The sequence below is a fragment of the Pelophylax lessonae genome (assembly GCF_965119305.1).
Source record: "Pelophylax lessonae genome assembly, chromosome: 1".
NCBI lineage: Eukaryota > Metazoa > Chordata > Amphibia > Anura > Ranidae > Pelophylax > Pelophylax lessonae.
In genome coordinates, this window is record NC_138768.1 from 54,431,150 (window position 1) to 54,446,339 (window position 15,190).

The 15,190-nt window shown below is 43.7% G+C and overlaps 1 protein-coding gene across 1 annotated transcript in view; it reads left to right on the plus strand.

Annotated features, from left to right (window-relative positions):
* The window catches only part of MYO5B (myosin VB), a 436,041-nt gene that overhangs the window by 337,506 nt on the left and 83,345 nt on the right, over positions 1 to 15,190 (plus strand). Inside the window, exons 17-19 of the mRNA XM_082255167.1 lie at positions 2,203 to 2,289; positions 8,828 to 8,939; positions 10,667 to 10,878. Of these exons, the coding sequence (XP_082111293.1) occupies positions 2,203 to 2,289; positions 8,828 to 8,939; positions 10,667 to 10,878 (411 nt within the window). The remainder of the gene's footprint in view (positions 1 to 2,202; positions 2,290 to 8,827; positions 8,940 to 10,666; positions 10,879 to 15,190) is intronic.

A 15,190-nucleotide genomic window follows, 5' to 3' on the forward strand; every position in this document is an offset into this window, starting at 1 on the left:
TTCCTCCCACTAATACCAATGATGGGGCACTATTCCTCCAACTAATACCAATGATGGGACACTATTCCTCCCACTAATACCAATGATGGGGCACTATTCCTCCAACTAATACCAATGATGGGACACTATTCCCCCAAATAATACCAATGATGGGGCACTATTCCACCAAATATTACCAATAATGGGACACTATTCCCCCAAATATTACCAATAATGGGGCACTATTCCTCCAACTTATACCAATGATGGGACACTATTCCCCCAAATAATACCAATGATGGGACACTATTCCCCCAAATAATACCAATGATGGGGCACTATTCCCCCAAATATTACCAATAATGGGGCACTATTCCTCCAACTAATACCAATGATGGGGCACTATTCCCCCAAATATTACCAATAATGGGGCACTATTCCTCCAACTAATACCAATGATGGGACACTATTCCCCAAATTAATACCAATGATGGGGCACTATTCCTCCAACTAATACCAATGATGGGGCACTATTCCTCCCACTAATACCAATGATGGGGCACTAGTCCTCCCACTAATACAAATAATGGGGCACTATTCCTCCCACTAATTGTGAAGTGAAAGAAAAATGATAAATGGTTTTCAAAAGTTTTTACAAATATCTGAAAAGTGTGGCGTGCATTTGTAGTCAGCCCCCTTTACTCTGATACCCCTAACTAAAATCTAGTGGAACCAATTGCCTTCAGTAGTCACCTAATTAGTAAATAAGAATCCACCTGTGTGTAATTTAATCTCAGTATAAATACAGCTGTTCTGTGAAGCCCTCAGAGGTTTGTTAGAGAACCTTAGTGAACAAACGGCATCATGAAGGCCAAGGAACACACCAGACAGGTCAGGGATAAAGTTGTGGATAAATTAAAAGCAGGGTTATGTTATAAAAAAATATCCCAAGCTTTGAACATCTCACAGCGCACTGTTCAATCCATCATCTGAAAATGGAAAGAGTATGGCACAACTGCAAACCTACCAAGACATGGCCGTCCACCTAAACTGACAGGCCGGACAAGGAGAGCATTAACCATAGAAGCAGCCAAGAGGCCCATGGAAACTCAGGAGGAGCTGCAGAGATCCACAGCTCAGGTGGGGGAATCTGTCCATAGGAGAACTATTAGTCATGTACTTCACAAATCTGCCCTTTATGGAAGAGTGGCAAGAAGAAAGCCATTGTTGAAAGAAAGCCATAAGAACTCCCATTTGCAGTTTGCGAGAAGCCATGTGGGGGACACAGCAAACATGTGGAAGAAGGTGCTCTGGTCAGATGAGACCAAAATTTTCCTTTTTGGCCTAAAAGCAAAACACTATGTGTGGCGGAAAACTAACACTGCGCATCACCCTAAATACGCCACCCGCACTGTGAAAAATGGTGGTGGCAGCATCATGATGTGGGAATGATGTTCTTCAGCAGGAACAGGAAAGCTGGGGAGAGTTGATAGGAAAATGGATGGCGCAAAATACAGGGCAATCTTAGAAGAAAACCTGTTCGAGTCTGTAAAGTACTTGAGACTGGGGAGGAGGTTCACCTTCCAGCAGGACAACGATCCTAAACATACAGCCAGAGCTACAATGGAATGTTTTAGATCAACGCATATTCATGTGTTAGAGTGACCCAGTCAAAGTCCAGACCTAAATCCAATTGAGAATCTGTGGCAAGACTTGAAAATTGCTGTTCGCAGACGCTCTCCATCCAATCTGACAGATCTTGAGCTATTTTGCAAAGAAGAATGGGCAAACATTTTACTCTCTAAATGTGCAAAGCTGGTAGAGACATCCCCAAAAATACATGCAGCTGTAATTGCAGTGAAAGGTGGTTCTACAAAGTATTGATTCTGACGGGGTGAATATAAATGCATGCCACACTTTTTACATATTTATTTGTAAAAAAACGTTTCCTTCCACTTCACAATTATGTGCCAATTTGTGTTGGTCTATCAAATTAAATGCCAATAAAATACATTTACGTTTTTTGTTGTAACATGACAAAATGTGGAAACTTTCAAGGGGTATGAATACTTTTCCAAGGCACTGTACATTGTGGGCAGAAAGGCATGTGAATTCTCCCCTTTGATAAAATAGATGCAGGCCTGTGTCAAGTCTCAATGCCTGGCACAGAATTGTTTTTGCTTTCCTGGCATGAAATCTAATCTAAAATTTATTGTCTTCCAGCTTCGATCCCAAACGAGCGGTACAGCAGCTGAGAGCGTGTGGAGTCCTGGAGACAATCAGGATCAGTGCTGCCGGCTATCCATCTAGGTACGTTACTTCTTACACCCCTCCCTCCGCTCCCCAGGTGACTGTAAATCCTTCGTAGATCGATATGAAGCTGGGGGCCGATGCTGCAATAGATTTGCTTTGAGAAGGCTTTGAGGAGCTGTCCTGTTCATTGTTTTACAGCACATATAGTATTAAAGCAGACCAGTCAGCTCTCTGAAGTTAAAAAATATCACCCAAGGGCATCTATAGGACGGTGTAGGCACTCTCTGAGACCCCCTGACAGCCAACACTTTGATTAACAGAAGAGTTTGGCTCACAGGTGAGGCTGCAGAGTAGGCAGACGTTGCCAAGTGCTATTTATACCGAGGGGGGTCAGTAATGATCAGGACAGGTTTTCTAACCTGATCAATTGGTGATCCTTTGAAAGTGATTGGTTGGTGATCTTCTGTCTGCTTAGTATGAGATCAAAAGTCCAGGTGTATAAAACATTGCTTAAAGTGGAGGTAAACCCTCCTGTCATTTTCAGCCAAGGAAGCTGCCATCTTGGCCTCTGTTTAACTCACAACTGCCATAATGCTGCACTTGTGATCCGTTATGACATCAGCCATTGGATGGTTTTGTTGAGAGCACAACCAATGGGAGTGTTACATGTCTGGCGCGTGCAGGAAATGTAACTTTTTTTCACTGCGCTGTAGCAGTTAGCAGGTCCGCAGGAATCGTTTTCATTCATTGCATAAACTGTTAAATGGATGGGTTTACTTCCGCTTTAATGCAGTTATGTATTTATTTAAAATTCATTACAGATATTTTTTTTTTAAATACAAATAGTGTAAGTACTTACATTTTACTTGATTTAAACTTTTGTGATTTCCTTTTCTGTAGCTCAGGAGAGAGAGGGATAGCATTTGAGGCCATTGAGGTTTTTTATATGCAAGTGTGCTAAGAAGATACATGCTGGCAGGAGGAGAGAGCAGAGATATGACCGCATTAATCTGTTGCTGCTCTTTCCCTGTCCAATCACAGGCTGGAAGCAGAGCGGTAACCAGGCTTCTTTGTTTAAAGCTCATCAATAGGAAACAATACTGCTTTCCTAACCACCCACGCTCTAGCTATTCATATTTTGTTATTTAACCTCTTCCTAATGGTGTAACGTATATGTGAGGCAGCATGTCGGGTGGGCTTTAAGGCCTCAGCTGGCCCCGCTGTTCTCTGCTGGGAGCGCACTCACTGCTTCCAATCATGTGACTGCTGTCACAGCCAACACACAGCGATTACATGATCAGGAAGTTCTGCCTTTAAGAACCCCTTATAGGACCAGAAGAAGGCGCTGGCAGTAAGGGGTTAAAAAAAAAGCCCCCAAATACTTTCCTGAAATAGTCACTTGACCACTTGGGTTTGACTCTTCATTCTTCTCCTCTGCAGAGTGAAAGGCTCCTTCTTGCAGTGTCTTGACTGGGCACTTCCTATTGGCTGCTGTAGTTGTCCATTATTTTGGTCCTCTACTCTTAGAGGACAGAGCGGTAAGGATGTGGAATTCTCTTCCGCAAGCAGTCGTATCAGCAGGTAGCATTGATAGTTTCAAAAAACTATTAGATGGGCACCTTAAAGACCACAACATACAGGGGTATACAATGTACGGTTAACAGCAAGCACACACACATCATAGGTTGAACTGGATGGACTGATGTCTTTTTTCAACCTCACTAACTATGTAACTATGTAACCAGCACCATGACATCACATGGAGGTACCAAGGCCATTCTGGAGAACAGTCCACACCACCTTTTTAGGGCTGATTAGCAAGGTGCAGGGCAGTGGGGAATGAGATTAATTTTTTTTTCTTTGCCAAAAAATGGACGCTAACTACTGTAAGTCGGGTCACCAGGCATTTCTCAACCTTTTTAAAGTGGTGGCACCTTTTAAATGTATGCAAAATCTCAAGGCACCCCAGTCTAACATGTAAAAAACATAAATGTTACTTATGAGCGAGAAACCTAAGCCTGAGACAATGCACACAACAACCTCGATGAAACTAACCTCACATCGAAAGCCCCCTTTACTTCAGAGATTACTCCATCACATCAGAGTTCCCCTTCTCATAAGAGATCCTCCCTATGCATCAGATTCCCTCCATCACATTAAAGTCCCTCCTATACATCAGGAGCCCCCTATCACCACAGAGTCAAAGGCCCAGATTACATCATAGTCCCTCCCTCCTATACATAAAGGCCCTCAACACATCACAGTCGCTTCTGTACATGAAGACCCCCCCCCCCCCCATCACATCGCAGTCCCTCCTAATCATGAAAGCCCCTCATCACATCACAATCCCTCATATACATGAAGGCCCCCCATCACATCATAGTCCCTCCTATACATGAAGATGAAGGCCTCCCATACCTTTATGGTCCCTCCTATACATAAAGGCCCCTGATCACATCACAATCCCTCCTATACATGAAGGCCCCCCCATCACATCATAGTCCCTCCTATACATAAAGATGAAGTCCTCCCATACCTTTATGGTCCCTCCTATACATAAAGGCTCCCAGTCACATTAAAAAGTCCCTCCTATACATATAGCCCCCCATCACATCACAGTTTCTCCTATACATATAGCCCCCCATCACATCACAGTTTCTCCTATACATATAGCCCCCCATCACATCACAGTTTCTCCTATACATATAGCCCCCCTCCCCATCACATCACAGTCCCTCCTATACATAAAGGCTCCTGATCACATCACAGTCCCTCCTTTACATGAAAGCCCCCCATCACATCACAGTCCCTCATATACCTGAGCCCACCCCCCATCACAGTCCCTCCTATACATGAAGCCCCCCCCCCCCCATCACTTCACAGTCCCTTCTATACATGAAGGCCCCATCACTTCACAGTCCTTCCTATACATGAAGGCCCCCATCACATCACAGTCCCTCATATACATGAACGCACCCCCCCCCCCATCACAGTCCCTCCTATAAATAAAGCCCCCTCCATCACATCACACTCCCTCCGATACATGAAAGCCCACATTAGATTCTCCCCATCACATCAGAGTCCCCCGTCACCACAGAGTTCCCCCCTAGAGCACAGAGACCTCATATTCATCTTTGACTCAAGGCAAACTGGGTCTTGTGCTTGAGGCACCCAGGGGGAACCCAAAGGACCCCCTGATTGAGAAACACTGCACCCGGCTATGCTCTTTTTTGACTGCAGTGTAATTTTTTAGGAGTGGCTAGATAGAAATCCTTAAAAAAAACAAATATACAGCTTTAATGGTGTACTTAGCCTTTTGCCTAAAATTCATAATAATGTGCCTAATATTTCTTTTTCAATCTGATACTCTGCCCCAGAATACTCCCCTCCCCCATCCTGATTGTTAAACCTTGACTTTTCTGACTTCAGAGCTATGCCCCGCCCCTCCAATGTCCACCGACAACACTCCGAAACTGGACAGTGCTAAAAACTCTCATTCCAGCGTGCACACATTAGGAGATTGTTTATAATCTTTGCACAGAACAAAATAATCCAGACACATAAATTATGCAATTTTTTGATAATTATTTGCTGAGAAAAGTGTGTTGTTGTGTGATGTAAATGGCAGACAGTTTGGGGGGGATGGGGGGCACTTCAGAAAAATGATGTCAATCTGATTTCTGGCTTCTTTTTTCACATCTTGCTCCAGTTACATCGATGTATTCAAATTCAGAGTTTAATAAATGCTGCATAAAGTGTTGATTAAGCGGCTTTCTGCGGTAATGGTGATCAGTGCGCTGTAGCAGTTAGCTGGGCCGCAGGAATCGTTTTCATTCATTGCATAAATAATCCGGATATTTCTTCACCATTTCATGTTTTGCCTTGGGATGTCAGAGAGAAAGTATTATCTTCACTGAGTGTTTGGATAATGTCCAAGCAATGAAATATAATTGGATCTTTTATAACGGCTCCTAATATTCTGCCCATCCAAGCTGAAATTAAAACCGGTGGACTGCTTGCAATGCCTTTTTTTAGTTCCTTGTTTATTGAAAGGAATGTATCTTTTTTTTCACATATTCTTTATTTATTATGATCAAGGCAAAAAAAAAAAAAAACATTTTAAAAAATACTTTTTTATGCAAGTCAGGTAAATATCAACTCAGGGAGGCCACCTGTATAGTGAGGTTTGCTTGTTTATTAAAATCAATTTATCATTTTTTTCCATACTCATTATTTACTATGATCAAGATAAAAAAAAAACATTTTTAAGGGTCCTTTCACACGGCCGCTCAGCTGCTTTCCGTGTGTCCGCAAATCATCCTATTTTTTTGCGGATGATTTGCGGACATCAATGTAAGTGAATGGCACTGCGGGTGTCAGCGGAATACCTACCGCTGACACCCGATTTTCCTCCTGTCAGTTCTGTTCCGTTTTTATGAACGGAACAGAACCCTATTTTTCCTTCCGTGTAAAAAACGGAAAGGAAGGAAAATCGGATGTCAGCGGTGTCATCCGCTGACATCCGCAGTGGCATAGACATACATTATGTCCGCATATCATCCGCAAACGGATGGGATGATATGCGGGCACACGGAGCGGATGACAGAAATGTCATCCGCTCCGTGGAAAAAAAAAAAAAAAAGTCCCGCAGCGGACCTTTCACACGGAGCGGCCGTGTGAAAGGAGCCTTACATTTTCTTTTTTTTTTGTTTTTGGAAGTCAGCTAAATATCAGCTCAGATAGGCCATTACCATTCAGCAATATTTACTTGTTTATTAAAAAGAAAGAATGTAACATTTTTTTTTTTTTCACATAAGGCCCCGTTCACACTGGGGCGATCCGACTTGGGGGGGCGACCTCCGAGGTCGCGGTGCGAGCAGCGCGCCGCGACCTCGGAGCAGCCGCCACGGACTTCATAACATTGAAGTCTATGGCGGTCGCCTCCTGGTCGCCCCAAAGAAGCTCCGGACCCTTTTTCTAAGTCGGAGCGACTTGTGTCGCTCCTATTAGAACGGGTCCGCAGCTTCCCTATGGGAGGCGACCTACGTCTGGACTTTGACTGGGCCATTCTAACACATGAATATGCTTTGATCTAAACCATTCCATTGTAGCTCTGGCTGTATGTTTTGGGTCTTTGTCCTGCTGGAAGGTGAACCTCCACTCCAGTCTCAAGTCTTTTATAGACTTTAACAGGTTTTCTTCTAACATTTTCCTGTATTTGGCTCCATCCATCTTCCCATCAACTCTGATCAGCTTTCCTGTCCCTGCTGAAGAAAAGCATCTCCACAACATGATACTGCCACCACCATGTTTCACGGTGGGGATGGTTTGTTCAGGGTAAAGTGCAGTGTTAGTTTTCCGCCACACATAGCATTTTGGGTTTAGACCAAAAAGTAAAATTTTGGTCTCTTCTGACCAGAGCACCTTCTTCCACATGTTTGTGGTGTCCCCCACATGGCTTCTAGCAAACTGCAAATGGGAGTTCTTATGGCTTTCTTCTTGCCAATCTTCCATAAAGGCCAGATTTGTGGAGTGCATGACTAATTGTTCTCCTATGGACAGATTCTCCCACCTGAGCCGGGGATCTCTGCAGCTCCTCCAGAGTTACCATGGGCCCCTTGGCTGCTTCTCCTATGAATGCTCTCCTTGCCCGGCCTGTCAGTTTAGGTGGGCTGCCATGTCTTGGTAGGTTTGCAGTTGTGCCATACTCTTTCCATTTTCCGATTATGAATTGAACAGTGCGCCATGAGATGTTCAAAGCTTGGGATATTTTTTATAACCTAACCCTGAGCTAAACTTCTCCACAACTTTATCCCTGACCTGTCTGGTGTGTTCCTTGGCCTTCATGATGCAGCTTGTTCATTAAGGTTCTCTAACAAACCTCTGAGGGCTTCACAGAACAGCAGTATTTAGTGCCGGTTCATACTATAGCGATGTTAAAATTGCATGTGATTCGCACCGCACTGCTCTGCAAATCACATGCGATATCTGTGCGATGCGAATTCAGCCATACAGATTGTATGACTGAATTTGCATTGCATTCGGACCAAAGTCGCACAGGACCCTTTTTTTGGTCCACACTAGAATCGGGTTGCATGGGTGTTCACAACTATGCGATTCAATTTCTGTCCCAATTAACAGTTTGCACTGCGATATGCAAACTAATCTGGGGGTGTATTAACTTTTTATTGACACTCCCAGCAGTTGGCATATGGCAGTGTGAACTTACTGCGAGTCGGGCGCGATGCAGGAACCCACAGTGGATTCGCAGGGTTCCCGCGTTGCACCAATGTGAACCGGCACTGATACTGAGATTAAATGACACACAGGTGGACTCTATTTACTAATTAGGTGACTTCTAAAGGCAATTGGTTCCACTAGATTTTAGTTAGGGGGATCAGAGTAAAAGGGGCTGAATACAAATGCAACACCGTTATAGCAGTTTCCTCCGCATGTAGAAAGTTACAGTTCATGGAAAATAAATTTGTTTCAGGCTGCATGTTGAGTGATCAAATTTTTTTAGGTTTATTCTAATTCTCTGACAAATTTCAAAATCTAAATGTATTAATAACTAATCCTTGTTTTTATCCTTCAGGTGGACTTATCCTGACTTCTTCAACCGGTATCGGGTTCTTATGAGCAAGAAAGAGCTTTCCCAAAGTGATAAAAAGCTCATCTGTAAGAATGTTCTAGAGCATCTGATAAAGGTGAATTCCGCTGTCTGGTATGGTGACAACTGTGTAGGAGGAGATTTCCCATCACTTACGAGACCTTTAACTTCCTGTTGTGTCCATGGGACAAGAAGTGAAGGAAAATCTCAAAGGGACACGACATGATAAAACATGATAGGGGTCTTTAACCACTTGCCGACCGCCTAACGTACATGTACTGGTCGGCTCTTTTGCGCAAAATCACGTTCCTGTATGTCATTTTGTGCAATAGCCACTAGGGGTGGGGGGGGGTGGAGAGCGCGCCGCTGCAGGCACGATCATGCGCTGATTGGACAGAGGGTGAGACATGATGTCCGCCGGCCACCCGCGATCGTTTCTGAGAGAGGCAGAATCGTTATTTCCCACAGGTGGGAAAATTAGAGCTCTTGTGTTCCTGCAGGCAGGAACATGGATCTCTGTCTTCCCCCAGTCAGAGCAACACGCACACAGTTAGAAAGCACCCCCTAGGGACACATTTAACCCTTTGATCGCCCCTGATGTTAACCCCTTCCCTGCCAGTGTCAGTACAGTGACAGTGCATATTTTTAGCACTGATCAATGTAATAAAGTCACTGGTCGCCAAAAAAGTGTCAAAAGTAGTCCCTGCACTACTTTAGTCTGACTTTGATGCGTTTTGAGGGCCATAGACGTCAAGATTACACAGGCATTGCTTCAAGTCCAGTCAAAATCACGTAAAAAAATTGCGCCAAATTCACGCCACTTTTAGGTTGCACAAGTGGGCCTAAAACTATTACCTACTCTATTCAACGTGAAAAAAAACAGATTTAGGCCCCTTTCACACTTGTGCAACCTAAAAGTCAGGCGATTTTGAATGGACTTGAAGCAATGCCTGTGTAATATTGAGGTCTATTGACCTCAAAACGGATCAAAGTCAGACCAAAGTAGTGCAGAGACTACTTTGAAGTCATTGCGACTTGAATTGCACAGATATGAACGGTACTTATTGGAAATCATGGAGTACGACTTGTCATGCGACTTTGCAGTCCCAAGTCACAGGACAAGTCGCACAAGTGTGAAACGGACCTTATATACACTTTAAAAGGGGATTCGGATTAAATCAATTATTTTATAAATATTCACTGTACATTGCGGGCATTCTAGAAAACATAATTACAGACTTGCCTGCTTCTGCCTTGTAGATACAGAAACAGGCGATATCTATAACATCCTCAAGTGGGAGGGGGGGACACCCCCTTATATTCAAGGGGGGGGCACCCCCTTATATTCACGTGACTAGTCCCAGGGAGAAATCCTGCTTGGAAAGTCAGATTGAGTTGCCAATAAGATTTGGGAGGGGGAGGGGGGGGGACAGAAAGCTAAGCTATACAATGCTAGGATTCTGCAAGGGTAAAGCTGCATAGATCGATAAAATATAATCTGGTAATCTGGTATAATTTCTGGTGGTACGAGGGCTGCCAATATACAAATCAGCTTTTCTCTGAAGAATTTGTTATCTGTGGCCATAGCACAGCTCCTATTCTTTTCTAATTCTTGCACATGTTCCTGACTTTTATAGTAACAGAGGCCCTAGAATTGTAATTGTGGAATTGCAGAAAATAATTTTCTGATTATTTGTGTTTTCAGTCTGGGTGCAGATAGTGCAAAGCTGAGTTGCTCTAAATATTACAGAACTGAAGGCCGCCTTGGGATTACCTTATGATGGCCGCCTCCCTCATTCTCGCCCTTTGTTATCTTTTCTATAGGATCCAGATAAGTTCCAGTTTGGTCGCACAAAGATCTTCTTCCGCGCCGGGCAAGTGGCTTACCTGGAGAAGCTGCGAGCGGACAAGTTCCGTGCGGCCACCATTATGATCCAGAAGAACGTCCGGGGCTGGTTACAGAGGCTGAAATACAGGAGAATGAAGAGTGCTTCCGTCACTATTCAGAGATACGTAAGGGGACACCTTGCTCGCAGGTATGAAGGTGTAAAATAATCCAGATTTTATCCTTAAAATATACATTCACAGGATTAAGACTGAAAGCTAAATAAGACATTTTGAATCAAGTTAGAAAGTCATTGTGTCCCCATTGGGGAGATTTCCCCTCATTTCCTGTCCCAGTAACACAACATGAAGTAAAGGTATCACCTGAATGGGGGCACACTGTCCACTTCTCAGCCTTTTGGTTAAGATCAAGTGTAATATCTGTTCTTGTCAGTGTCCAGTAGGGGTGTGGTGCTGTCACGTGGCTTGACCTGAGCTGGAGTGTCTGGCTATTTACCCCTGCTGGAGTGATGGGGGCTCAGGAGGCTGGTACCGGCTGAAACGGCAACAAATTACGAGAGTAATTCCCCCCGGGAAAACTGGAAGAGCCCAGTTCCTTCTGATTTGATTGGATCTACCTTGTCTGGTCATGGGCCGTTAAGGCAGAGAGTCCATGGTGTCTGTGCCCCCTGGGATTGGTCGCCCTAGGGGTGCTTTTAGTAACACTTGGGTGCGGGACCCCACTGTGTGAACAAGCACATATTCACAGTCACTAAAATTTTTTCTGCACTGCATTTTCTGGAGCTGGGCCTTTTGGGTAAGTCTGGGGCAATTTTTGTCTCCCAGGCCTCTGGGCCTGGTCTGTGCACATTTGCATGGCCACTTATTTTTTTACATTTATTTTCCCTCCACTGTTTGCCACTCTTTCACTTTTGTGTGTGTGTTTTTTTTTCTCACTAAGATGAGTCCTCAGGCTTGCCCTGACAGCTAGGGGGAGGATGTGTGGCCTTCTGCTTCCTTACTCCCCTGCCCTTAGGGGGTCTCTCTTTGTGGGAGCCCCTCGACCTATTATTCAAAGGTCGGCGTCAGCTAATCTAGAACAGGGTCTGCCAGGCCTTCTAGCTAGGCAGACCATTAGAACCCTATGTCCCTATCAGGAGCCTTGCACCCTGGGGAATCAGGGAACTCAGAGAAATGGATTTTATGGTGCATACGCAGTAATCCCATGTTCTCTTCTGTGCATTGAAGGACACTGCGGAGATCTTGATCCCTAAATGTTGGGTTATATCACCACCTTTAATGTTCAGCGATCAAGATCTCCACTGTGTTCTTCAATGAACTCAGAGAAAAGGATTTTATGGTGCGTACACAAGAATCCAATGTTCTCTTCTGTGCATTGAAGGACACAGCGGAGATCTTTATCTCTGACCGTTGGTTTATAGCGCCGCCTTTGACGGTCAGAGATCAAGTAATTCACTGTGTCCTTCAATGAACTCAGAGAAACACAGCGGAGATCTTAATCCCTAAATGTTGGGTTATATCACCACAGGCTACATTTGTACTATATATCAGAAGTTCTGGATATAAGCATCTGGCTGATTGGATGTAAACCAGATTTGAATGACTCCACCCACTGCCCCAAAACGAGGAATAATCCTCTTATAATTGGGATATGTGATGGTATAAGACGTAAATACCTTCTGTATTAGGAAGTCTTTATTATGCTGCATGCTGATTCGGTTGGAGGCCTTTTAAATTGCTTTATTCCCCTCTCACCATAACCTGTATAGTTATACTGTCCGAAAACAAGAGACAATGTACATCTGTAAACCTCCCCTGCTAGAAATCTATTGGTTCCTATAGAGTTTAATAGAACCATCTCAGAGCAGAGTGTTTATTCATTACAGCATTCTCATTGTGTTCCAGAATTAGATATTGTACGTGGATCATTAAGGACACACTTTCCCTGCCAGCTACAGATGGCTTTACTGTTATTGCAGGAAGACTATTGTACCGCAATCAATTATAGTTTATGTTGTGGAACTCGCTGTCCCTCATATATGGTTTTTTACAGGTTCTCTGCATGTAATGACCAGTTCTATTAGTGGAGACAACTAGCTTATCCAGTTGGTGGCTGTAAATTCTTTGTGGAACTACAAGGACCACAAACCAGCTGCAGAAGGCCACACTGCCTTGTGCTGGTTGCTTTTTCACCTTCAAAGTCATGACTTGGAGCTCCCATAGGGCTGAGGATTTTTTCCTTGCACCCATCTGACCTCACTGCACCAATCGCTGAGCACCAGAGCTGTGCTATGGAAGGGAAGGAAAAGTGTGTGGCATGCTCCCCCATGCCAGGATGTACCTAGTATTTTGCTTCACTACTATTGGTGGAATGGAGTGGAGGAAAAAGGGGAGGGGGGTACAGACTTAAGATGTGTTGAGGGAAAAAAAACAATCTGTTCTAGATGACCTGTATACATTGCAAGGATATTGGCAACTTATTCATACTTACCGTTCTATCACGTTCATTGAAGGACACCTTCGGAGATCTTGACCTCTGACAGTGAAGGTGATGGTTAAACCCAACAGTCAAGATCTCCGCTGTGTCCTTCAATGAACTCAGGAAAAAAAGGATATTACAGTGAGTACAAAACAAATCTAATTTTCTCTTACATTCTGACTGTTGGGTTATAGTGCCACTTTTAACGGCCAGAGATCAATTTATCCACCGTGTCCTTCAATGAACTCAGAGAAATGGATTTTATGGTGCATACGCAGGAATCCCATGTTCTCTTCTGTGCATTGAAGAACACAACGGAGATCTTGATCTCTGACCGTTGGTTTATAGCGCCACCTTTGACGATCAGAGATCAAGTAATTCACTGTGTCCTTCAATGAACTCAGAGAAATGGATTTTATGGTGCATACGCAGGAATCCCATGTTCTCTTCTGTGCATTGAAGGAAACAGCAGAGATCTTGAACTCCGACCGTTGGTTTATAGCGCCGCCTTTGACGGTCAGAGATCAAATAATTCACTGTGTCCTTCAATGAACTCAGAGAAAAGGATTTTATGGTGCGTACACAAGAATCCCATGTTCTCTTCTGTGCATTGAAGGACACAGCGGAGATCTTGATCCCTAAATGTTGGGTTATATCACCACCTTAAATGTTCAGCGATCAAGATCTCCACTGTGTCCTTCAATGAACTCAGAGAAAAGGATTTTATGGTGCGTACGCAGGAATCCCATGTTCTCTTCTGTGCATTGAAGGACACAACGGAGATCTTGATCTCTGACCGTTGGTTTATAGCGCCACCTTTGACGATCAGAGATCAAGTAATTCACTGTGTCCTTCAATGAACTCAGAGAAACACAGCGGAGATCTTAATCCCTAAATGTTGAGTTATATCACCACCTTTAATGTTCAGCAATCAAGATCTCCACTTTGTTCTTCAATGAACTAAGAGAAAAGGATTTTACAGTGAGTACAAGAAAAAATACAATTTTCTCAGTTCTGAGTACTTGATGTAAGCCCTGCCATGTCCTGAAAACGACTGCAAAGTGTTTGCATATGTATAAAGTTGACTAAGATTATAAACTTTTCATGCACTTACACAGAAAATATTATAAAGTACACATTTATTAATACAATTCAATTAAAAACCTCATATAAAATCAGCAGCTGATTAACCACAATGGTATATATACAGAGACCATCCTCACATCTACAGGTAACAATCACATGCAAGTAGATAAAACCCCAACGTGTTACATGATGGGGGTACATGATGGTCAATACCTTATATAGGTACATAGAGAACTTTCTTTACAGTAGGATACAGCTGAATGCCACAATGTGTTAAAGGAAATCAACACCCCAAGGAAGTGTTTAGCCAGGTAGAAAGAGGGACAAAGTCCACGTGGATTCCCCGAAGAGGCAGGCAGATGGTGCACTAACTCATGGTGTCTTCCCTGAACCCAAGCACAACATGAAAAAGTGGGATGGAGAGCAAGCAACTCGTTCTTCCAAATATAATGCATTAATAAATCCAGGTGGAGTGTACAAAATACAGTGTTTAGCCAGGGAAGCTCTATAGGTCCCCACAGGACTGTCCACTAGATGGATTTCTAGAGGGCCCAACATGCCCAATTTGCCAGATAGAGGTATATATGGATTTCTCCCATGTACAGAGAAACTGTTATCTCCAAAGAGATTCTCCAAGAGGGGGGAACAATAAAGATTGCAAATCTAAGTGATTCACTAATTTAAAGAGGAGCTCCAGTCTGTAAAAGAATAAAAAAAAGTCAGCAGCTACAAATACTGTAGCTGCTGACTTTTAATATAAGGACACTTACCTTTCCAGGGATCCCGCAATGTTGACATCCTGACCTGATTCGTCAGTTGGCTTCGGGTGCAGGCGCTGGCATTGTAAGTAAGGGAAACCGGCAGTGAAACCTTCAGGCTCCACAGCCAGTTTCCTACTGCGCATGTACGAGTCGCGCTGCTCTTTCTGAATAGTCCCG